Source organism: Chroicocephalus ridibundus, chromosome 11 (assembly GCF_963924245.1).
Source record: "Chroicocephalus ridibundus chromosome 11, bChrRid1.1, whole genome shotgun sequence".
Lineage (NCBI taxonomy): Eukaryota > Metazoa > Chordata > Aves > Charadriiformes > Laridae > Chroicocephalus > Chroicocephalus ridibundus.
This window is the reverse complement of record NC_086294.1, coordinates 3,882,549-3,907,393: the sequence shown is the minus strand read 5'-3', so window position 1 is coordinate 3,907,393 and position 24,845 is coordinate 3,882,549. Positions and strand designations below refer to the sequence as shown.

General features: G+C 51.3%; 1 protein-coding gene across 1 annotated transcript in view; it reads left to right on the top strand.

The window, feature by feature from the left end:
• The window catches only part of FGF18 (fibroblast growth factor 18), a 76,031-nt gene that overhangs the window by 37,151 nt on the left and 14,035 nt on the right, over positions 1-24,845 (top strand). The window contains exon 4 of the mRNA XM_063349115.1: positions 18,373-18,479. Coding sequence (XP_063205185.1) covers positions 18,373-18,479 — 107 coding nt within the window. The remainder of the gene's footprint in view (positions 1-18,372; positions 18,480-24,845) is intronic.

Sequence of the window (24,845 nt, the reverse complement as noted above, 5' to 3'; positions counted from 1 at the left end):
TTAAGCGTTCCCATTAGAAATGCAGAATAGGAAATAGGATCCCATCTGTGAGCAATTTAAGAGGAAGTGAGACAATGGAGTCGATTGCTGCTCCAGTTTAGATAATCAATACAAATATTATTAGTATAGTGATTTATCTTCCGAAACGCTTTATGAAAATGTGAATGCCAGACCCCGAAGACAGGTCAATATGATATTATCTGTTCCTGCCTTGCTGGGATTACGCTTTTTTTCCCAGCAAGCTCCGGCAGCTGCTTTGCTGAAGGTTCTTCCCTGGCTCTGGTGAAATAACGCAGAAACAAAGTTAGGGCTTTCCTTTCTCCTCCGTGACTCTGAATACGCACTGTGCGTATTAGTCCAAAGATTACTTTTATCTGACATTTGTAGCTGGGGGCTGCTGGGTGGATACTGGGAGATGACCTTTGAGGTCCCTTCCAACCCAAACCCTTCTATGATGAAGTTCTGGAAGAAGTCTGCATAATTTTACACGTATTTGTAGGCCATGAGCGATTCTGTGCACAAATACGGAGGGTGTTCCTTTGAGTTTATTGCAGTTGTTTTACGTTAGCGTCTGGTATCAAGCCTTGTATCGTGGTATCTGAGGTTTTCCCGTATCTAAGCGTTGGGCTGGTCATGAATTCAAGTCGGTTCTCGGGAAGCAATTAGAAGTATCCTGCGAACAGGCTAGTCTACATTTCCAAAAGGGTTTTTTTTTATTGCTTTTACTTTGGAGAGGGAGGAAGCAAAACATCGGCAACAAATTGTCTTGCGAATTTTGGCGTCGGTGTACATTTCCACGTGTGTTGTCAGGTGGCCACTGAGATTTGCCCTTCATGAGAAACGTTTGGAGGAAATGAAAAACGTCAACAACCCTATTAAGAAGATGCCGAATTAAAGACAGGATGGGGAATTCCAAACTTGGTGTGTAAAGGACACGCATCTGCTTGAAAAGAACGTGGGATCTCGCTGGCTTGCCGTTTGAGAGACGCAAAGTCGGTAGCTTGCTTTGCTGGAGACTTAATGTCGGTGGTGTTACCCAGGTCGCTCAGCTGGAGCATCTCCCGTGCTCCCCTTTGCCCAGGTTTGGTGGTGGGACACTGAGGCTGGACCCTCTAGACAGTGGAGAGAGAAGGACCTTTGCTCCTCGCGTGGAACCGAGCGACACGAATTTCATCCTCTCGGTCTCCTCGTGTGTCCCTCCCTCATCTCCAAAGCAGGGCTTGCACCATTCCCTCACCTCGCAGGTGTGCCGTCAGGATGAAAGCATCGCAAATGGAGAGATGGTGAAGAGGTGGTGGGAATGGACACCACACCGGTAGCCTGGTTAGAAGTAATTATTTGGTGTTTTTAGATGCCCTGAGACCATTCCTGTTTTCAGGCTGGGGTTTCCTCAAGCAAGGTGTTGGACTTCATAAAAAAAAATAAATAATAAGGCACTTTAATCGCTCAGATTTCACCTCAGCTCTTTTAGAAAACCAGATAGTCAGGAATTTCCGCAGCTGGGAGGTGGAGCGCGGCAAACATTAACAACGCCAGTCGCATTGCGTGACCGTCTGGAAGAGGAAGGAAGAGCCCGGTCCCCTGCAAAAGCGCACCCAGCCTCGGGCTCGGCCGAAAGGTGAAAAATAACGAAGCTCCGAAGAGGAGAAATTGCTGATGCATGACGCTCGGAAATCTGGAAGAGTCCAAAAAGGGAGCTGAAAATACCCACCTCCCCCCCAAAAAAATGACTATCTGTGGCTTGAACGAAATAGTGTCCGATCAGCATTCAGAAACCGCTGAATTCAGGCCGTTCCAATACTGGCATTTTCCAGACTGCCTGCCAGTCGGATGCAGAGGAGAACACGTGTAGAGTGTCTGCGGTCTCAGCGCTCGCAAGAAGGGGAAGGCGAGCTGGAAGTAAAGGGAGTGAGAAGACCCAGTGAAAAAAAAAACACCCCATTTTTTTTCTTACTGTGAGGAAGGGAAGGGGGTGTTGGGGTTGGAGGGAGATGGTCGCGCGGCTGCACTCCGTGAGCATCCCTTTTAATGAGCTGTGCCAGCAATAAATAGCGCACGCTTTGGTCCCTGATGAATTTTAAGTATTTTCTGAATGCCCGTAACAGGCAATTCATGCCATTATGGTGACGTAGGAGGCTGAGACCTTCTAAATACCTCCTGAGCTTTGCCTCCCTGTCTTCTGCTGCAGTCGCTTTGGGGATGTGCCTGTCCTTTGCTGACGCTACCTGAGGGGCTGAGCTTGAAGAATCACTGGGTAGTGCTCAGATTTATTTTGCCCTCGTCTCCGAGAGCCAAAATGAGTGCCTAAGAGGCCTTCTCCTCCTCTGCGTTTGCAGCTGCCAAAAAGGACGCTTTTCTTCCCAAAGCAGTAAGAAAAAAATCCCGCCATCTGCTGTTGACCCTGCCTTGGCTGGAAGGATCCAGCCCCAGGTAGTGCCGTGGAGAGGAGTCCTTGTTCTCTGACGCGGCTCGGCAGCTTCTGTTCCTCATCCGAGAGCTGGGGCTGGTGGGACGGAGGATGGTGACACAAGCCACTGGGGTTTAAGCATATGGTAGGCTTGGGATCCTGGCTTCAAGTTGACGTGGCTGGTACGGTTTGGTTTATACCTGATGTTCTCAAGTGCTTTTGGAAGGAGAAAAAGAAGAGGGAACGGGTGGTCGGAGGGGAGCTCTAGCAGCAGGGGGCATCACCCACAGCCGCTGGAGGCGGTGAAGACCTCAGCGTGGAGAAGCAGCAGGGAAGGGCTAAGAACAGGACGGCACGTAAACACCAGGTAAATCCAAAAAAATAACGTCCAAATGGCCTCAACGCTTGGCCTGGGCCAGCCATGAGGCTCACAGGGTGTCCGTGCCCCCGTGCGGTGGGGGTGTGAGGGGTGTCCTCGCCACAAAGCCCCTGTTGCTGCTCTGGCAGGTTTTCGCAGGGATGAGGTTGCTGTGGGTTCTCAATTTCGCATCACGCATTGCGCCGAGGCAGAGGGTGAACTCCGCAGCTGCTGAAAGCTGGGCTTGTCCTGTTGGGCTCAGTGACGTGGTCCCGAGTTCCGGCAGCAAAGGAGCTCGCCTAAAACGAACTTCGGTATAAAGCCCAAATAGCATTTTCTGCTGGTTGCGTGGAGGGATCGCAGGGCTGAATCTCTGTTACAGCCGAGGCCTGATTATCCTCTGCCCTACCCTGGTGAAGCTCCGCCGCCTTCAGCAGAGCCCTTCCTGGAGCTCCTGTGTGAGGCTGAAAGGAGATTAAGTGCCCAGCAGTGCCTCCCATTCCTCCTGTGTCTTGCACCTTTGTTAAGACCTTGCATTTCAAACCATTTTAGCCGGTGGGAGGCAAATCAAAGCTGTTAGGTTTTAGCCGGTGACAATGGCGGGGTGCTGCGTGGTGTGCGGTGACAATGGCGGGGTGCTGCGTGGTGTGCCCGGCCCCTTGCCTTTGTGCGACGTTTGCTCAGCGGTGATTCTTGCCTTTATTTCATTTGCTTCTGCATCTGCATTTGTAACCGTCTCTTTTTTCAAGTTAAGTTGCTGGCTGGTGACTCATTAGGAGTAAATAGGCAAGAGGATATTGACTTTACACCTACTAATTTGGGGGTGCTAACAAGCAAATGTAAGAGCTGCATAGTCACCGGGTAAATTGTCCCACCTGGGAGGACCGGAGGAGGGGAGATAAAAAGCATTGCAAAGGGGCCGCGCTTTTGTGTCTAGCTACTAGCCTTGCTTGTTCTTGCAACCGTAGTGAGTTTGGGTGAACATCTGACAGCCACCATTGCTGTAACCTGTTTTGAGCTTCGCCAGGATTTTCTGGCGCCGGAACTCTTAGACCCGCGTGGGCACGAGAAGAAGCCAGGATCCTAATTAGAGGATGCTAAATAGGTTCGCTCAGAAATGAGGCGGCCTTTCCGGCGGCTGGTGGAACAAACCCTTCTTCCTGCGGCATATGCGAGCGCGGGGCGGAGGATGAGTCAGGATGCGCGTCCCTGCCCGTGCTGGCGTGCCGCGTGCGCTGCTCGCGGGAGGCGGGGGTTACAGACATGTAGTAGCTTTAACATAGGTACCGCCAGCGGCAAACATCGGCGGGGTGGGATGGCCGTTAGGTAAACAGGAATCGGTGTGGCTCCGTGGGCTGTGGCTGCAGGGATGGAGGAGGCTCGTGGTCACGGCCATGGGCATTGCCATGGGCAGCTCGCTCCTGCTGTTCGCAGTTTCTCTTGGGACCCCAGTCAGCGGGAGGTGTATCTGTCCCTCTCCAGCCCCATCTCGGACGCGGTGACCGCGCACCGGTAGGAATGCTTAAATCGAGACCAGGGAGATTTCTCGGGGAGAGCAACCGGTTGGAGGGGAGCTGGGGCACAGCTGGGGAGCGATGGTCTCTAGCCCTGATGGCCCTGCTCTGAGCCGAGGGTTGAGCTGGATGACCTCTGGAGAGCCTTCCCAACCTAAATTGTTTCGTGGTTTGGAGGGTGTCTTTCAACACTGATTATCGGAACGGAGCTGGCAGATAACAGCATCACTGGTCCGTCGCTTTGAAGGCGGTGGTTCTCCTTTGGATGCATTGAGTGGGACCCGCAGGAAGTGTCTGTTCGTGGTTTGTCCCTCCCTTTTCTCCTTGTGTGGTTTTTTTTTTTATTTATTTTATTTGTACTGGGATTTTAAAGAATTTACATTATTTAAAAAATTGGACGTAGGCGGAGTTTTGCATTCTGCCGCTTCAGTCCTCCTGCCCTCTCCCTCGGCTCGGGGGTGACCCGCTTGTAGCTGCGAAGATGAGACCGTCCGCACAAGGGTATGTAAACCCTTGGGGTTTAGAGTTTATCTCACGAGGTGTGTGTGCTGCGGAGTGGCCCGGCAGGCTTTGTACCACTGCAATAACCAGTTTGTCATCTCTGCTCCTTTCTGGCCACGAATCCGGTTTACCGCGTACTTTGAATGGGAGGAAGGAGTCCCCAGTCCTGCTGTATCCCATCACTGGCTCCCGCTCTGCGGCTGTGACTTCCAGCCTCCCTCCTCCTCCTCCTCCTCCTCCTCCCCGGTGCCTGACCTGGCTGCAGCCAATATCTGTCTCTCAGCAGGAGGAATCCGAGGAAACGCGGCAAACTTCAGCTCCTGGGGCTAAATTGTTGTGCTCTGTAACAGCAAACTGTGTTGAACTAATTGACAACCGGCTTTAAACGTACCCCGATCAGGCGAATACGCTGATTTATTTTTTCCTCTCTCACCGAGTGTTAAGCGGCTTCCAGCTTGGTTTCCTCCCCGAGAAGTGGATAACTCATCCATTGTGTAGCAAAACTGATGGGCAGTTTTGACCTCTATACAATCCTTTCAGTATGTTGAGGGAGGAAAAGAGTTTCTTACGCTCGTATGAATGTTTGACCACTTAAAAAAAGCAAAACAAAACAAAACAAAAAAAGCCCGACCCAAAACCGCACACAACAACAAAAGATGATCCGTTTTCTCTGGATGTCTTTGAAAGAAGCTTAGTTTAGAGACAGACTGGAGGGAAAGGCTATTGATTTTGTTTGACCTCCAAACAGACTGCGGTCAGTATATTTTCCCTGTTGGAAGCGGTTCAGGGCTCTGAATTTCCGTGTCAGCGTTTGTATGCTGAAGCGCGCTGGAGCTTTTTGCTGCCGCTTCAATAAATAGCAAGCTGTAGGGCAAGGTAACGCCGGTACGGATGTATTCCCCTCCGGATCTGCCCTTCCTTTCTTTTTCTTTCCCATATAACTCGGCCGTGTCGCTGATGAAGCGCGTACCAAGTCCTTTTCACCGAACGTCACGCGGGTTAGTGGCTTAAGCCGGGACTACAAGCAACAGTTTTGTAATCCATGCTTTTCCCAGTGCTGAGCCGGGTCCTTTCCCGGCCTCTTGCCTGCACCGGCACCCGGTTGCCCTACCCGGCGAGGAGGGAGACGCCTTCCCGTACGCAGAAATAAATCCTCTAAAAAATACCGTCCCCTTTTCTTACCCTGCTTATTCTCAACCTTTACACAGCCTTCCTGATCTGCGCTTAGGTCTGCTGCAGCGAAAGGGAACATTCTGTTTGGTGTCTCCAGGAATACTGGAAGCGCTCTGCTGGGTACGGCTCCGCGTGGGTTTGTAGGTGTTCTCGTAAAATGGCTTATGGCAGCTGATGTGCCCCTTCTCCGGCAGTCGCCTGTCAAAGAGTGCCTCCAAGGGATGGAAATACCTCTAGGACGCGTTGATTGTCAGAGATGCGTTGATTGTCAGGTTTCTAAACGAACTTCTGGGAGCTCCTGCGAGATGAGCAGTGCCGGTCGGCACCTCTCCGGGCCGAGGTGTCGACTGCGTTATCTCCTCCTAATTGAACAGTGATGCTCCTCACGGCGTGTTTTGGGTTTGTACGCCTCGCGGCCAATTCAGCACAGCAATTGCTGCTGTCGGCACCTCAAAGGGCAGCCCGATAAACCCACGACCGCGGTGCGCGCAGGCTGTTGGACACCAGTCGCTGAGCTCCCCTGTTGGCTTTGGCGGCATCGGCTTCACTTCTAACCCAGATGCCCAGCCGTTCGTCTTGGTCCTAACGCTGAGCCCCTCTTTAGAGGAAGAGCTGGTCTTCGGTGCTGGCCCCACGTCTGCTTCGAGCTGTGTTTTGGGTGCCGGGGGAGGCAGCTGCTGCGGCTGCGCGGGAGCCCGCCGCATCTGGGGGCTGCTGACAGTCACACAGCATCAGTTTCGAACTTCGGCGCCTCATTTCCCCGAGAGCGATGGCCCCCTGCGTCCCTAAAAACCTAACGGCTGGTGGGAGACGTATTTGCGCCGCCTGTGCCAAGTCAAGCTGAGGTTGCGGCCTGCGTAACTCTGGTGACTCCCCGGAGCGGGACTTTAAGGGTTCCCCAGAACCTTTTCTGGCTGTCTTTAGCCCAAACCCCCCTCTCCCTGTGTCTGAATATTCAATCACATTAACCCTTTGCAAACGGCTCAGCAAACGCCTCCGAGAGCGGTGAGAAAGAGAGACCCGCAGCCGTTAAACACAAACCTGAAGGCAAGGAGCCGAGGGAGGGAGACTGCGGAGGCGATGGGCTCTCGCCCAGCGAGCCCCCGGCCCCCGCTGGGTCCCATGGGTGCTGCCCACCAGCCTCCCCGATGGGTGCTCCCGTCTGCCCCGGGTACGGCTGCTGCTAATTATCCCTCCGCTCCAGTTCCCGAGGCCTGCCTGGGGTGCTTTACTACTCGTTATTACTAATACAGCAATAATATTCGTCAACCCACGACTTCTCTTGGGAGCAAATAGTCCTGGGCTTGCAGTCTGAGCACAGACCGGTCTGCTTGGGTATTACCCACCTCAAGGTTATCAAGCAAGCTTCGTTAATTAATAAGCAGAAAGTTTTGCCAGAGCCTTGAGGTGATGTGTTAGTTTAAAAAAAAAAAAAAAAAAAAAAAAAGTTGTTGGAAACATAGGTAATCGCTGGGAAAGCGGCAATGCTACGTGTTACCCTATTGCAATGGCTTCCATAGGTGGTCTCCCCGACGTTGTGGTGGTGGGTCAGGAATATGACCGTTTCTTGTTAATGATCTAAATCAAAGACTAAGCACGCGGAGAAAAGCAAAGATGCCCTTACTTTTTAAGTGCCTGTAATCTGTTTCTAAGAGCTGGGTCCCAAAATATCCCTTTGATTCTCAAAGGTAATTGTACCTCTTAATTAGCTGGAGGGGAAAAAAAAAAAAAAACAACAACAACAAAAAAACACAACCAAAACCAAACCCACAGCCTGAGATCGTGCTATATAAATTATAATTAACCCCTTGGCACTGGAAGTTGAGATTTCCTGCCCCCGAGCACAAATGCAGAACGCATTAGCAGCACTTAACGTCAGGCGCTCTCGCCCACCGCAGCCGAGGGGTCAGCTGCCTGCCCCGTAAATACTGCTGCGCTCCCAGGGCCGGTAGGAAAATGGCAGGGAAACCGCGGCAACCCGAGGGGAAGCACGAAATACACCATTTGAGGATGTTTGACCCGGCTTTTTTTGGTTTTGTTTTGTTTTTTAATCGTTGCAAATGCCCCAGCAGGAAGGACAACACAGAAAAAAAAAAAAAAACCAAACCCCAACCAAACCCGAGCAGGGTGAGGAGCCGGGAGCAAGGCGAGGGAGGCTTCCCGGCGAGCGGTTTTGTTAGCCGACATGGCTCGTTGCCCGGCCGTGAGAATGGCGCTGGGCGCTCCCGCCTCGCGCACCTCCAGCGAAATCATTGTCTGGTGCCAGACACACTCGGCTGTGCCTCTTGTATGCCGAGCGCGCCGGCCACCCACTGCTGTCATTCACCAGCATCCTGCTTTTTTTGTCTCCTTTTCATTCGGCCCCGGCCGGGGGATGAGCGTTAACTCTTCCCACCGGAGGTGGACCTGCGGCGACGCACCGGGCCGGGGCAGCGGGCGGCAGGAGGAGGGCAGCGCGGTGGCTGCCGTGGAGAGGATGGAAGCTGCTCGCACCTGCGGCTCTTCCCGCTCCCCTTGTCCACAAAGGGTCTCTGCTCACTTTGTCACCTCGGTGGAGGGCCAGGCCTGGTGGACACCTGCATTTAGGGAAAGCTTTCCCCACCAGGAGCTTTCTTAGTTCAAGTTTAGCCGGTTCCTTTGCTCCTCTGAGGTCCTGGATGGAGAAATGAATCTCTTCTGCTAAGGTCAGTCCCAGGGTGGCTGGGCCATAAAGCCTTGGTGGATGAGGTGGTGTTGGCCAAGGGCTGTCTCTTGCCCCATGGGTTGTGTGGCACGTCCTCGGGCTCCTTTGTGCCGGTGGCTCTGGTGGAGAAGGGGTGTCATAGAATCATAGAATCATAGAATGGTTTGGATTGGAAGGGACCTTAAAGAAAGACCTTAAAGAAAGACCAGTTCCAACCCCTCTGCCATGGTCAGGGACACCTCCCACTACACCAGGCTGCTCAAAGTCTCATCCAGCCTGGCCTTGAACGCTGTCGTGGCCACCAGCAGCTCCTCCAGCAGCAGCAGTGTTCGGCTGAGCTCCGGTGGTGGCAGCGAGCGTGGGGTGACTTGGCCACCTTGGCAGGTTTCTAAGGTGGCTTCGTCCTCCCGTGGCGAAGGTGAGGGGCGGCCCTGCTTCTCAGGCTTGGCAGGGAGATGCGGCCATCAGGACTGCCTGGAAATATTTCAAGTCTGCTATGTATAAATAGTGGTTGGGAATTTCCTCCTCCTGTCTGCTCCACAGATTGCAGAGGGAGATAACGTAGGAGAGTAGCAAGGTGTCCTGCTCGGGAGGAGGGACGTGCCCATGGGCATGGGCTAGCAAGTGCTGGAAGGAGGGTTTGTCCTTTGGGTTTGTCTTTTGTCTGTTATGTCTGAAGATTTTAAAGTGAATTATGCGCTGATTAAAGAGCTGGCCGAAGAGCCCTGATGTGATGTGCTCCTTCTTTAAACCCAGAATACCCCAAAATAAGCTCTTAGAGGTATTGCCCCTTTTCTTTGCTGCTCTTGTTTATAACGCCACAGATGATGAGGACCGGCTTAGTTCTGTACTTGATTTACTTTTTATATTAAGATTTAACACGGGTTCTCCTTTTCTTAATCCAAACACTTATGGTTTGAATGCAGAATTATACTTGAGATTTTAAAAGTACCTTTATTAAAACGTAAAACTAATTTTACGGTTCTGACAGGTCTTATTTAAATACCCAGTGCCAGATGCCTTTTGTCCCAAATGACTCTAGGAGAAAAAAAAAAAAGACTTTTAAAACTTCTCATGCAATTAAAATGCAGTAAAAGGCAAGTAAATAGTCTTACCTATGCTGTGGACTGGGGGGTAATAGTTTAAGAAAAGCCACGTGATGAACGCGTTTCCAAAAATGAATACAGGAAACCGAAGGCGCTGAAGGCAGAGTTAATGGGCTATCTGATTTTTCTGTTGTTATTTCTGTTGCCGCTGCTCTGAGAATAGTTGAAAGAATTGTGCTGTGTCTGCAGGGAGAGACCTTTCCGAAGGGAGCGATGCAGGGGACCCTCCTCCGAGGGGCTTCACCCGAGGGACTCGCTTTGGCTGCCGGGGGTTCCAGAGGACGTGTGTCCCCAGGTGCTACAGAAGATCAGTTCTTGTCCGACTCTTTCAGCCCTCGCCCCAAAATAATCACGCTCTCGTACTTTTATCGAAGAGTGACAATTTTCCGTACTTCATTTAACGATACGTTATCTTTTATTTGGCCGAAGTGAGCTTCAGCGGCGCAAGCGTTAAAAAGTCCAGGTGTCTTCGAAATTGTGTTTGCGTCCCTCTCTAACAGCAAACCCTCTTTAAAATCTTAAAACCTAGAGGAATTTTCCCCAAGTGCCAGAACATTTTTTTCGGGTAGGTTGCGCTGCTGCCTCCGCTCCGCTGGGTTCCAGAGCCACAAGAATCCCGTTGAAAACACCGGAGCATCTTGTAACTTTATTTTCGGCGTGTTTTTTTTACTTGCTGGAAGAAGGCAAAGTTACAATGAGCCCCTTTGAGAGAATGCGCGAGCATGCTTCTATTCCCATCCGTAAAATTAATTGTCGTAATTTCAACTTTTACTGGCACGGAATAAGAAACCTGCTCGGTAGAACTTAACATCAGGATAATCTTAATTCAACAAACACTGCGAATGTTTTTCCGCGTTTCTCCTGATTTACCCCCGTTTTGGAGCACTCACAAATACAACAGTGGATGGACTAACTTCGGGAGTACGTGAAGCCATCGTGGTGTTGGCGTACTGGGGGGGGGATTTATGTGGATTTATGTGTTTGGGACTCCTAGGTAAGAGGATATGGCGGTGCGACCATCACACCTTCTTCATCGCTGAGGATGAGCAGCCAACCACCAGGTTGCCCAAGAGAGTTGGGCGAGCGCTTCCGAGTAAACGTGGTCTATCCTACGCTGCTGGCCAAGGATAAAGCAGCGTCGGAGAAGCAAGAGTACGTGGGGTTCCCATAGTTGTCTTTCTCCGCTTACTGTCATTTTGGTGTACATCAGTATTTTTTTGGGGGTCCGACTGAGACTGGGAGCAAGAGAGTCAAAATAACTTCAGCAGGGTTTGTCCTTGCGGTAATTCTAACCCTCTGCGGGACAGGGAAGGTTCACGCTCTTTCCAGCCCCAAGAGACTCCGGTGTTTTGGATGCGTTTCAGCTAGGTGCTCCGGGCCAGGTTCGGAGGTCCTTGTCTGTTGGCCTTGACTGTGTCAGTAGGAATTTATTCAAATGAGAATGATCAAAGACAGCAGAGGGTTTGGCCCTTTATTTTTCATTTTAGGTGATTTTTCAAGCATAACAGAGCTTCTGAGCTGGGTTTTTTTGTGTGGTTTTTTTTTTTTTTTTTTTTTTTTTTTGAGGCTCATCTCTCACTAATTCCAGACTCCGGAGCCTGGCAGCTTGTCAAGCAGTTTTCCTGCCTCTGTAGAAATACTGTCCACTTGAGCTGTGTTTGGAGGCAGCAAGACACCCCGGTGAGATAGAGGAATTTCTGTGCTAACATTTCTTAAGGTTTCTCTTTCCAGCCCTGCTTCTTAGTCAGTGCCAGCGCGCAGGTGGCAAAGTTCAGCGCAGAATTTGTTCGCTGCCGCTCCCCGTCCCGGCGTTTTTTTTTTTTTTTTGTTGTTGTTTTTTTTTTGTTTTTTTTAAAGCACGCAACCTATCGCCTCCAGTTTTACTGGATCTTGTCTAAATAAGCTTATTCGCCGTCATTGAAGCAACTGCCAAAATATTTTTAGTGTCTCTTATGGTGAATTATGTATGAAACATCTGCGAGAGGCCAAGTCTGATTCCCCGCCACTTAATCCTGTTTTCTTAGATCTACAAATGGGGGCAAACGGCTCCGTGTCAGAATGACAGTATTTTACATTCATTTTTTCACGTGGGTGAAAGATGACCGGACTCTGGGTAGCGCAGGCTTGGGCCAGCAATATGATATTTATAATTTTCACGTTGTCCTCGGGTATTTTTTTTTTTTTTTTCGCCGCATCCCAAGATGCGGCGAATAGAGTTAGTTGATCGGGACCGTGTCTGGAAGCTTTGTCATCCTTCATGAGCCCGGACAGTCCTGCGAAGAGTACTTATTTCTTTCAGAATCTCCTTTTTTTTCCTTGATATTGCCATATCTGTCATCTCCTCCCGGGCGAGGAGGCAGGCTCGCCCCGAGATGGTCCCTGAGATGCTCGGGGAACGCTCAGCATCAGCATCGTTCCCTGGGCATGTTTAGTTAGCCACTGCTGAATTTTTGGGGCGGGCGTCCCTACAGGCGAGACCGCTGTGATGGTGTGACAGGCTTAAACAGTGGAGGTTTCAAGAGCGTGCGAGTGATATTTTACTCCCCAGGCGTCTCGGCGGGGTTAACCGCTGCGGCGGCGTGCCGTGCCGTGCCGTGCCGTGCCTTGCCATGCCTGCTACGTCTGTCCGGGGCTGGGGACCCGGGCCGGGCCGGCGTGGCTGGCACCAGCGTGGGTATTTCCGCCTGTCTTGGCCTCGTGTCATGGAGACGTGCCCAGTGAGCGCCGAGGGGATCGCTCGGCATCCCGGGAATGGGACAGGACGCCTTCGGGGTGTGGGATGGTTGTTCGCAGATGAGAGGGCCTGAAAGCGTCCCCCGGGGAGTGAAGCTCTTACCAGCTAGCGCAGAGGTGAAACCCGGAGGAGGGTGTCCCAGAGTGCGCCAGGAAGGAGAACTTTAGCCCGTGTTTCTCTGTTAAAAGTGCCGCGATCCTGCACTTTTCTCCATCGCATCAGGCCCTCGGGTACCTCGCAGGTTGGCAGGGCAAGGAGACGGCCCTGGGGGGTGTGTGTGTGTGTGTGTAAGATCACACCTCCGTGTCCGAAGCCGTGCTCCCGGCATGTCCAACCATGCCGCCAGTGGCAGAGGCAGGACCCTGAAGCTGTGCGGGGGTCTTTATCAGCACTCCAGGGACTTCCGATGTGTGCGGAGTCCTTTGTGTGAGAGTATTTGCAGGATCGGGTTGCTGCACTCTAAGTGCCTTTGAGGTCTTTGCTGCATTATAGATTTTCTTCTGATGTCTCCCATGCAAATATTTAACCTGTCTGGTTCCTGAGTGCTACTAAGGCCGTTAGGCGGGTGGCAGGTTGTCTCTGCAGTCTGTCCTTTGTTCACGTGGAGCCCTCGGTCCTGCTCCCCTTCCCACCCCAAAATCGGGCATGGAGAAGGTGGGGGCCCGGCGCTTGGCGTCTGGGGATGCGTTGACGGGGCTTCTGCGCCTCCACATCACGTCTTTTTCCCTAACTGCGTCAGCTGACCAAATAAAACGTATGACATTTAACTGAGATTTAAAAGCAAACCTCCTTGAGAGAGATGGCATTTTTAAAAGCCCGCTCCTCGTGCGTTCCCCCTGCTCTGAGACCGGGTAGTCCCCTTGCTTGGGCAAAGCCGTGCCTTGAAAAAGAAAATACCTGGAGCTTGGAGCTGCTCTTACTCCGCCTCCCCACGACCATCCCTTTTAATAATTTGACATACGTATCCTGCGCTCGCTCAAGACAGACTCGCTGAGCTAATTGCCGCGGTATGCGGGTCAGAGCTCTGCCCTCCTGAGCACCAGCCTTTTTGATTTCGGTAGTCGCTCCGGATTTGCACCTGAATAATTGAGAAGGGGGTCGGCCTGCATGGGTTACAACTATTGAAAATGGCACGCTTGGGAGGGAGAATACAAGCACGCAAACAAAACTCGAGGATGCAGCCTAGATTCCCTCACTTGTTCACAGCCTGCAGGCTTGATTAGACCCTCCAGACTTTACCTAAGTTTGGCGTCATTCCCTCGTTATTACATCATGGACGTGAAGTAGGGACGGGGTCATTCTCTCCTGTGTCGTAGTCCCGTCCGGGATCCCCGTGGGTTTGGCGGGGGGCAGGCTGCGTTTGAGCAGGTTTCAGCTATTTTAAGCACCCTTGGCCGTGCTGGGGGGTCCCACTGAAACATTCAGTTTTACCAGAGAGTAAATTTTACTCTCTCCCGTCGGATGGGATGTATCCTGGGACCTTTGGACATGGGCTTCGTCTGGGTTCCCAGCATCAGAATGACTAAACTGGAAAGCCGCCCTCCATCACAAACGCTGCGGTCCCAGCCCTTGGTGCGTCTCTACGTCTTTCTTCTTCATTCGTTAAAATGGTTTCAAGTGCCGAGAATGGTTTTCCCAACTTTGTAATTGCATTAGGGAAAAAAAAAAAACAAAAACAAACCAAAAACCCAACAATAAAAGCAACAAAATGTCAGTCTCCTCTGAGAGCTTTAAACAGGAAATCTGTTTTAGCTGGCCTGCTTCAAGATGCCGGTGGGCAGCGTAAACGGCTAAAAAAGGATGGATAGACCCGAAGTATCCAGTCCTTCTGCGCCTTCCTTGTGTTTTCCCCTTTAACTCTTCGTTTATCTGGAACCGGCTGGCGCTTAGGCTTTTGTGATAGCTGTATGTAAACCTCCCGCTTCCCAGGTGCCCCTCTTTCTCCTTTCTTTCCCCGTGCTTTTCTGGCTCCCGTCCTCCCACTCCCAGGAAATATTTGAAAGATAATTTGGCATATTTTCTGCCACCTTCGCCTATCTCCCTGACTTCATGTTTTCTTAGCTGGAAGATAGCTTTTCAACATATATATGTAATCCTTTTCACCTAGACATGTGAGGAATTCCAGTCTCTTCCAGTGGGAGTTTTCAGGAAGGTTTAGGTTAAATGGGCCAATAAGGCAAAAACATGTAGCAGAAGATCTCACCCTCTAAAGACATCTTTTCTCTTTAGCTCTTTCCCCCCCCGCCCCCAGCCTTGGAAAATATATCAGAATATCTAGCTGTCAAAGAATTTAAACAATAATACCTGATCTGAAGGCTGGAGCGCAGGCCTTTTGAAAATAAAGATCGTAATCTCTCTCCGGTGTATCCAGGGACTAAACGGAGCTGGAAGTCAGGTGTGCTGAGCGGCAGGCTGCTGCGGGGACGCTGCTCCAGCTTGGTGGGACTTATTTTACCTGAGCTGTGGGTGGAAAAGCCCTTGGCTTTTCCCTGGCGCTTTCGTTGTGGCGGTAGCATCTTTAGCGTGAAGGCGAACGAGACCGCAAGCCGAGCTCAGCTTGCCGTTATTTTAAGTCCCGTTGGTGGTGACCGAGATCTTCTGCCGCACGTGAGTGGGGTGGGAGACATCAGCAGGCTCCATCCCCCAGAAACTCTTGGTGCAGCGTTCAGGACTAGGATTTATCCCAGCTGATTTTAAGCTGACGAGGTGTGTTATCTAAGGTCCCTGACTCGGCTCCGGCGAGAATTTAGGGAGATGGCTGTTGTAAAAAGGAGAATCAGCTGCAAGGGGTGCCACTGGGTTATGAACCCAACCCTAAAGCCGGGCTGACACCTCTTGTAGAAAAAGAGGTCAAGGATCCCTAGAAATAAGAACACATTTCCAGCGTCTTAAGCCTCGGGTTTTTCAGAAGCGGGTACTTAGGGGTGGCCTTAGCCTGGGCTTCGGCAGCTGGGGTCACGGCGGGGAGCAGACAGCATCTGCCGAACCCCCTTCCCTCTGCTCCCCACTCCTAGGGGTCGGGCGCCAGGGTGATCTCGGGGGCTCACGAGCCTCCCTGGGGCGCTGGGCTGTGGATGCCGGTGTATTTACTGGGGTGGGTGTCGCGCTGGGTGCTCGCCCGTCTGCTGCTGCTGGGTCCGTGCTGCGGCATTAGCCCGGGAGGGATCTCCATGCCGGCGTAACCTTTGCAGCCCGCAGGAAAGGCGGGACTTCCATTTAGTTCTAAATTATGACATTATTTTATTAGATCTTTAAACTTTATTTAAATTCTTTATTTAAAAAGGGGGAGGAAGGTATCATATTTTAATTAGTAGCGGTGTCAAAGGAGACCTAGATTAATTATTTGAAATCACTCCATCCAGATGGTTTTAATTTGCACAGCAGGGAACCGGCATCTTTTTAAGGTGATATTTTTCAAATTAAAATCAGCTTGGATATTACTCATACTGGCTGCGGAGCGAGGGGGTGGGGAGCGCGAGCTGGCGTGCCCCGTGTTTGTCCGTCCGAGCGCGGGCTGCCGGGGGGGACCCTGCGCCGGAGGGATGCGGGTCACCCCGCGGATCGAGGGTCTCACGTTGGACTGCTTTATCAACTTCAGCTCCCATTTTGGCTGGCCAAAACCCCTGTGGGATATTCAGCGTTATTCGTAGCAGCTGTCGTGGCAGCGCGGAGGCTGGCAGGGCCGGGGTTGCCTTGCAGCTTAGACGGGAACTTGCCGTCTCCTGTTCCTGCGAGCTGTGGAGCCCTCGCTTGATGCGAGGTGGCTTGATCTTCAGTGGGTGGCCCCGGGCCTGTTTGCGTCCCTGGGTGGGTTTGACGCTGTAGATCTACGGGCAACTCCTCAACGCTCTGGGTGTTGGCCGTGGTTTTTGGGCCAATTTTTGGGACTGGCTCCGTAACCTTCCTTCGTGCGTGGGCTGCTGCTCTCCCCGTCTGAGGGTGACCATTAGTCCCCTCTAAGGCCCTTGTTCATTTGAGGGGAAGACCTTTCACGGTCACCTCTTTCAAGATAGTCCTACTGCTGGCTGCTCCCTGGTTCGTGGCGTCTGAGCGGCCTCCCTGAACGTGTTGAGGCATTCACCAAGTTAGGTACCACGCTGCTCCTCTCCCCCTTGAGGACCCATCTTTGACCCTGTGCCATCCTCCCCCATCCTGGCGCATCTTCATATCCTTTCTGGCTCGGGCGGCCCTTCCTCACTGATGGATGTGGGTTGTCGCTGCTTCGATGCCACCTTGGGAGGTGTGGAGGGAAAGCCCACGGCACCCGGCCATCGCTGGCAAGCTGCCCTCCACCGCCGATACCCAAAAACGTGGTGCGTTTCTGAAAGACCGCGATAAATATCCGTGTTCATGCCTGATTGCAAGTAATACTCTGCTGTAATACAGGCATTATCCCGCTCGCTGTCAGAAAGAAGTTATTCTTTAAATTTCCCCTGTGATAACAGGTTTTACAAATATATCTAAATAAACGTAAACAGCTAGTAACTGGAAAAGCCTGAACTTGCATATGTGACTGAGCTGCAAAGGGAAAACTCCGTTTAGGGCCCTTGTGAGTTAAAGGTTTGTGATATTTGCACTGCCGCGGAAGCCAAAAGCTGACTTTACAAGTGGGAAAAATATTAATGTGTTTAAATGAAGCAAACTCCTATTTCTATCCCCACGGCAAACCCTTCGAGCGAACGTATTTGCTCTTAGACGGTTTTAAAGTTTGAAATGTGAATGCCAAAAAGAACGTGCCTTTTTGCAGCACAGATCAAACATTCTCCAGAGTTTGGCAAAAGCCGTGTTTCTACGGTAAGGCTCGGCTCTTACGAGCGTGAGTATTTCCAGAGCCGAACCGTGGATTTGCACTCGCTGACACTTACACATTCTTGCATTGTGTTTCGACCATGTCTCCTTTCTCCCCCTCCGTATCCGAGATGGATCTGAACCAAAATGTCCGGTCTGCCCGTTCCTGCCTCCCCGGGGAAATTCCTGGAATCCGAACCTCGAGCATGACTGGAATTCCTGTTTAGATCAGAGGCGGAATGAAAAGCTGAATTTGGACGTGGCTAGGTTTTTGGGGTGATGATGGCACGCTACGCCGCTTCTGCAGATATAATTGTGTCGAGGCAGGTGGTTTATGGAGACGCAGCAGAAACCTGTCCTCTACCACGGCTCCTGGCGATGCCGCAGACCAGCTCTGGCCTCAAGAAACCTGTGAGGCACTACAAGATTGGCCATATCTCTCCCAGCTAGAGCAGGAGTCACGGGCCTGGACTGCCAGAAGGCAATTAGTGGCCTCCTGGGAACGTAGCTAGACACACAGAGGACGTCGGCGGGGTGGGTGTTCATCAGAGAGAATGAGCGGTGCTGAATTTCTCTCCTGCTAGCAGTTGCGGTGATCTTCAGGAGATCACTGCGATGTTTTGCACCACAAGCTGGACCACTTCTGTGAAGTGCTTGAGGGCTGCTGGCTGCGGGGAAAGGGTTTTCATTCTTGTCCTGCTCATCTTTTATTTTCACGAGAAGAATAATCCATGTTCCTACCCTCTGAGAACCCTCCTGCAGCGTGAAGGAGAGCATCCGGCTCTGCACTGGTGGTGGGGTTGGGGTGGACTGATGGACCACGCGCACGTCTGTCCGTATTTTGTGCTAAATCTGGAGCATCTGGCTAGGAGTCAGTGGAGACGTGTCACATCTGCACCTGTGACCGAGCCTGGAGCTCAGCCCCCAGGTCAAGGTGGTTCCTTGGGTTGTTCCCTTGCAGAGCATCCCGGCGCGGTGGGGGTCAGGTAGAGGGAATGGGACAACGCGCTGATGAGCTTTGCACGCTGGGACTTAATGGGACCACACTGGTAAACGCTTTTTTTTTTTTCTTTTTTTTTTCTTTTTTTTTTTCTTCTTCCTTTACAAGCCCAGCTTCTAGTGGAAACAGACACTTTTGGCAGTCAAGTCCGGATCAAAGGGAAGGAGACAGACTTCTACCTTTGCATGAACAGGAAAGGCAAGCTCGTGGGGAAGGTAAGTGTTTCCTATTAATTCATTTGTAACATGAGTGTTACCTTCAGCAGCCTCCTCAAGGCTGTAATGATGTGTTCGGGCTTCGCCTGTCAGCCCCAAATGAGAAGCAGGAGGGGAGGGGACGTGGGGTTTCCGAGCCCTCCCTCCCGCCCCCATAAAATCGAGCTCCACCGCCAGCCCCGGGCTCCTCCGACGGCGCTTCGGATGCGGACGGGTTGGCGTTGGCGTGAGACGGCATCTCGGCATTCCCGGCGTCGTGGCCACCTCCGCGATAAATTCCTGACTTGGGCTTTCTTTGGGGTGGAATTCCAAAATAAAAGGGGAAGCGGAGCGGGGTGCCGGGGAGGTTGAAGGCAGCGCACGGCTGCGCTGGGTGGTGAGCCGGGGGATGCTGCGGCAGAGCTAATACTGGAATCCGAACATCCTACTGGGGCTGGGCCTCACGGTTCTAGCTTTGCAGGAATCTTTTATTACTTCGGATCCCGGCACAATGGAAGCATGTAACAAATTACAGCGCGTTCGCCCATCTCGCTTAACTTCGTTGCTGAAGTCGTATTTTTTTTTTTATGGATTAACTTGTTTTCGTAACTTAGGCGGTCCGTCTGTATTGTTGGCGAACCTAGAAGCTTGCTAACCAGGCAGGAGCTCGCGGAAAGCTAAAATATAAACAAAAAATAAATATAAAATAAAACGTCTCAGCCCTCGAAGGCCCCCCCTCCTCCGCTGCCCGCGCTTTGCACCACCGGGAATTAAAATCTGGCGTCTTTTGCGGCTGTGAAAAAGGGAAGCCGCGTTTTGTTTTGAGTCGGCGCAGCCAAAGCCACGCTCCCAAACAGAAACCAGAAACCAAATTGCGCCGATGAACCAGTATTTAGTTTCGTGGTCCCGAGAGTGACGCTCGCGGGACAAGTGGCTTCCCCGGAGGATGCCTCCTGCCGGCTTTTCTTTTCCTCGGGAGCGGGGCGGATGCTGCTGCCGACGCTGAGCCCGCGTTGTCCGCAGCCTGCCCGAAGCCGGCAGCATCCGGCACGTGGCTCAAAATCCTTGCGGGGGGTGGGGGTGGGGATTTGGAAATGGGTGCTGCCGGAGGGTGGGCCCGAAGCAGCCGGTTCTCCCTGCTTCCTGCTCTTCTGCGGTGCAATTCCTGCCCGGCGCGAGGCACCGTCGTTTGATCTTGGGCGAGGAACTTTGTTTTTTGACCGGACTTAGACCTCTCAGGATACACGTGGATGTTTTTGAACGTTGCACTGAACCCAAACCTGGCCCTTGGGTTTGGTGTTTCCCCCCCCGCCCTTGATTTTCCATCCTTTAAACGCGATAATAGCATTTTTCCCTGAAACATTGTAAGGATAATTTTGTTAATGTTTATGAGGTGCTGATACCGCAGTAACGGAGACCTTAGAAGCGCCCGAATTAGGTGGGGTAAAATGAGCGTGAAATCTTACCTTTTTCTTTAATAGACCTTACCCCCGGGTGGAACAGTGCAACCCACATCCTTTCCTGGTCTGCGCCGAGTGTCCGGGAGCATCCTGGCAAAGTCAGAGGCTGGTTTTCAAAACATACAGTATATTTTGGCAAGATTCGCCCTTCGATTTGGCCCATTGGGCACCGAGGCAGGACAGTTCTTTTAGCGCGTTACCTTTCATAGAGCGTAAAGCTTTTGTTTTTGGTTTTTGTTTTTGTTGTTTTTTTTTTTTTTTTTTTTTTCTGGGTGTGCTTTTCATAACGTTGAGTTGGCAAATGGTTTGTTGTATAAAAAAAACCCAAACCCAACTAAATCTATTCTTGTAAATATGAGCCTTCCCACCCCAGACTGCTGACAAGTTCCTAAACCAGCCGACCTGAGCAGGAGGGGGTACGGAGCAGAGCGTTTGGAAGGAAAATGTTCCAGACGCGTTGCCCATATTAACAGCTTCTCATGAGCGAAAAAAGAAAATAATAGCATGTCTTCTTGATACCAAAGAGTGTGGTTTTAATTAGTATCATAGTTTCAGCTCTTTCTGCGGCAAGAGTTTGAGGGAATGCTTTTTAGCCTGAATGCTCTAAACAGCTAGTAAACCCCAAGGAAAACAGTAGATAAAAGTTACGCCTGGGCTTATACAAATATTTAAGTTCAGTCTGGGGGTGGAGGGGAATGAAACCCATAAAGTGATTGTTTCACGGTCGCCCCGGTATGTTCATTTGGCAAGAGAGGAGCCACGGGACCAACCCGGGTCTTTTTCTCTCCTCATTTCCTATTGCCTTACACTGCATAATCCCCGACAATACCAGCCTATGCCATCTGGCTTTGTTCTCCTCCTCACTCAGCAGTTTTGGATGCCCCCCAGTTGAAAACCTGCTTCGAATTTAGTCCTTTTTGTTTCCCATAATCACCTACAAAGGGTATTGCGGACCGGAACAGGTTGTCGGTGCTCTCTCTGGATCTGGTGACGCACGCAGGAGCTCCAGGGCCGCGGCTCGCTCCCCACCTCGCAGCCGGTTGCGTTGCAGGCCAAGAGACTAACGCACGGGGCTGAGAAGAGCAGCCTTTGCGTCTTTTCAATTATTGATCAGAAATTGCGCCGACGCCAGCGATTACGAGTGGAGGCCGTCTGATGGAGCTTTCTCAGGAGCCCCAAACCTTGGGTTTGCTCCCTCCCTTGGTTGTTACCACATGCGTGTTCCCAGCCAACGTTGGCCAACGGGCTCGGAGGTGTTTTGGGCAGGCTTCTTGCTTTATTTATTGTCACAGCATGCAACTTGCTGAGGTCACCGACGCTCCGCGTGCTGCTTATGAAAACTGGAGACAGGGCGGGTGTTGTACAGGGAGTGACTTTTCTGTTAAAGGCCAGCAGCACCCGGGGAAAACAAACTGGATTGTGTTTCTTCGTTGATTCTTGGTGTTGTGTTGAGGAAGGCCCAAGAAAGGTTTCATTTTATTTTTTTCCTTCTGACCTTTTTTTTTTTTTTCCTGTGGGATTTTGGTGCCTCTCTGTATACGCCTGTAGCAATTGTAGGTCCTGAGTTTTCTGATTTTGCTGAAGTTATCTATGGACCACTGAACTTTGTGGTGGAATTGTATTACAAGGTGAGCGATTAAAGTACGAAAACTCGGAACCAGGAATACTAGGTGCTTTTGTTAAAAACATTTTTGCCTTTTTAAAAAATTGTTGTTACTGTTTGTTATCTGAGGCTTCTTACAAACACGGGGGAGAAGAGGACTGAAAGGTCCAGCTCTCCTTCCAAGGAAAGGTACAATGAGACTTGGCCACTTGTGACACGACACAGTGTGACTGGTCGCCTAGAACGCAAGAACTCTGAACGTTTGCAATAATTCAGGGTCAGGGGAGAAGAGGAGCTATAATGGTCTCTTTGGAAGAGCTCTGAGTTTCTAACTGTGGTTCTCCTGGTGAGCCCTCCTGTGGTTTTTCTCTCTGCCCCAGCTTCTCTTATCTCGTGCGTTGAGATAAGGACCGTCAATGAAGTGGGGACTTCGTGTTTGTAAAAGGCTGTCAAAGGTACGTCTAAGTCTCCGGAGCAAGGAATAGCAGCCCCGGGGTGTGAGCAGGTGGCTGTTAATTAGTTTGGCCACCTCTAACTGCTCTTGCTGTGCCTGTCCTTACAGCAAGTTTGTGCTATCTAGAATTGCAGGACGCGGTGGAGATTTCCTTTCCCTGCCCCGTTCCAGTGCCCTCCTCAGGAGAGCATTTGCAAGAGGTCGGCGATCTCTGTGAAGCTTAAAGCGGATCTGTCAGCACCGTTACGAGATGATGGAAGTCCTGCCCCTTACTTTAGGCACTGCCTGGTGGCTGCTACATGGAGATCAGAGCATCTCCTGGTCCCCCGACACTGATGCCAGGGAATTTCCCATGGGATCCCACAGTCTGGTCAGCACTAGTGATGAGGTTATAGCAGATGAGCACTCCCAGCTCTAAAGGCAGAGGAGGGAACAGGCCTGTTTTCTGCACTGACCGAGGGCAGAGGAGAATGGACCTTGGCTTCCTGCAAGGCAGGAGGAGAGGCTGCTTACTGCAGACCATAGCAAGAGAGACATCAGTTTTCAGAGCAAGATACAGAAGCAGGGGAGCTAAGTAATGACTGGAAGGAATCCAGAAGATTTGAGAAGAATGGGGAAAGAGCCAAGTGCATCTTCGATTTGATCCAGAAAGTTCTTCCGAAGATGCTCCAAGCAATCCCACTAATGTTCTTTCATGGCATGAGGTGGATGACATCTTTTCCAGACCCAGCAGCAGGTTCTCTCTGTTGGTTTCATTCTGAGAACATCTCTCAGTGCACAAAGTCACTCCCTGAGCTCTTCCAGGAAGGAGAAGCGGGCGGTGGGTGCTGAAGCCGTCTCCTCAGGGTGGGATGGGACTCAGAGTGCAGGTGGAGTCGGGACAGTGTGGCGACTGTCAGTTGCGTGCTGTGCTCCCGTGTGATGCTGCTCCACATCATGTGGCTGTAACCTTGACCCTGCGAGTCTGTGGGGAACTGCCGCACCACTGTGCATGGGGGCGAGTCCTTCTTCTGAGGTAGGACGTGGCTATGGAGAAAACCCCAGGAACAGGGGCAGAGTTAGAAGAGTGATAGACAGAAGGGGGTCTACCACAGGTGTCATCCCTGCCAGCTCTACAGAAAGTAAGAGCGGTAGAGTTGTATCCCGAGAAGTCCCTTCTCTTTACATCAGTTCATCCGCCTCTAAGAATTCAAGCCTGACAGCACCCGATACTATAAAATAGGTGATTTCCCACCAAATCCACATGCTGACCTGCACCATCTCTCTTTGGGTTTTCTTTCAGAAATCCTCAGTGAGCTGTTATACGCACGCTCTCAGAAAGTCATTGTAACAGATATGCATTATTTTTGAGAAAACATTTTAATGAGTTTGGTTCTATTTCTCCTTTTTCTACGCTTAATATGAGCAGTGGGGAAAAAGCTGTTGATTGAAAGGTAGGAACCCCTTCGCCGTTCGGGGTGGCTGAGGCATGGCTTGAGCTCGGTGACAGGTAACTCGGGTCCTTTTTGGGGACAGCTCTGCTGACGCCATGCCTGTGGCGCTGGAGCCCTCCTGCCGCTCGCAAAGCACCGACGAGCAGTGCTGAGCTTGTGCCCTCGAGCACGGTCCAGCTCCCGTGGAAAAGCTCTGCCAGCCAAAGCGTGGCCGTGCCAGGGGCATGTCGTCTGCCCCGGGGGCTGGAGGTGGCGTGGCTCTGCTGGCCGCCATCACCTCTCCCACCCCTGACCAGCACCGCTGTGCTCACACCACTTACACCATAGACCTGCCTCTGAGACATAAGATTTTTTTTTTTATTTTTTTTTTTCTCTGGTGCGATAACCGCTTTCCAAGCCAATATATTTCTTAATGTTACCAGAAAAGTTGCTTATACCATATGGCAAGGCTCTCTGTATTTTTGCAGGACAGCAAACAAATTGTTGCTAGATGCCAGACTGCTCTGGCAGAGCTTTATCACTGATGCCTGCCAGCAGTAGCCTTTGGGGGATAGTAATAATTTGGGGCTGTTTACATTGCAGCTCTAAAATAGGGGGTTTCTTGAAGCATGTGTGTGTTTAGTCAGGAAAGTTGGCCAAAAAAGCTGTGATGGCATCAAAGAGTGAAGGCGCTCGCTACGGCCCATGCATACGGTCTTGGCCCTTTATAATACCTCTGGCCTTACGGGAGAAGAGGCGTGTTGTGTTACAGGAGCTCCAGGTGGTTCGGTGGGAGCCACGCTTTGCAGGACAAGGGGACTTACCTGGGTGGGAGACACCAGGTGGGTTCTCCAAAGCCTTATCAGTGTGTCTGGACCAGCTTTGTCATCAGTTGACTTTGGTCAAGGCTGAGGTTGAGCTTTCTCGAAAAGCTACCTTTGAAACACCGATGGTGGGAAACCAGGGGTCTGTGTTAGCCTGAGGCAAAGCGACTTGGGGATGAGCTCCAAGCCTGATTCCCTTTGCGTGCCCAAGTCCTGCATGGCGTTTGGCCTTGAGTATTCCCTGGTGCTTGCCTGCACCAGCCAAACGTACTGGAAAGACGTCAGGAGGTGGCAAGGGCAGAGGGGGACTCGGAGGTTTGAAGTTTGGAACTTTGATGCAGTAGACGAGGTGTTTGCGCTCCTCAGCTTGTGTATTTAAAACCACGCCTAACTGCATCTTGGATTTGGGGCAGAACTCTGACTTTCACAGGGTTTTGATGCTTATCCAGAATCTTTCCCGGAGTTGCACGGTATTTGGGTTGCTTGGAAGGGGCTTGTAAAACCTAACAATTTCTGGGGCTGAATGCTGAATTTGCGACAAAGACACGACCAGAATTAGTGGGGTGTCGGGTTTAATAGAGTGCGTTTTGCGGATCTCTTCGTGACACATAAACTGTTCTGACTTGGCATCTCA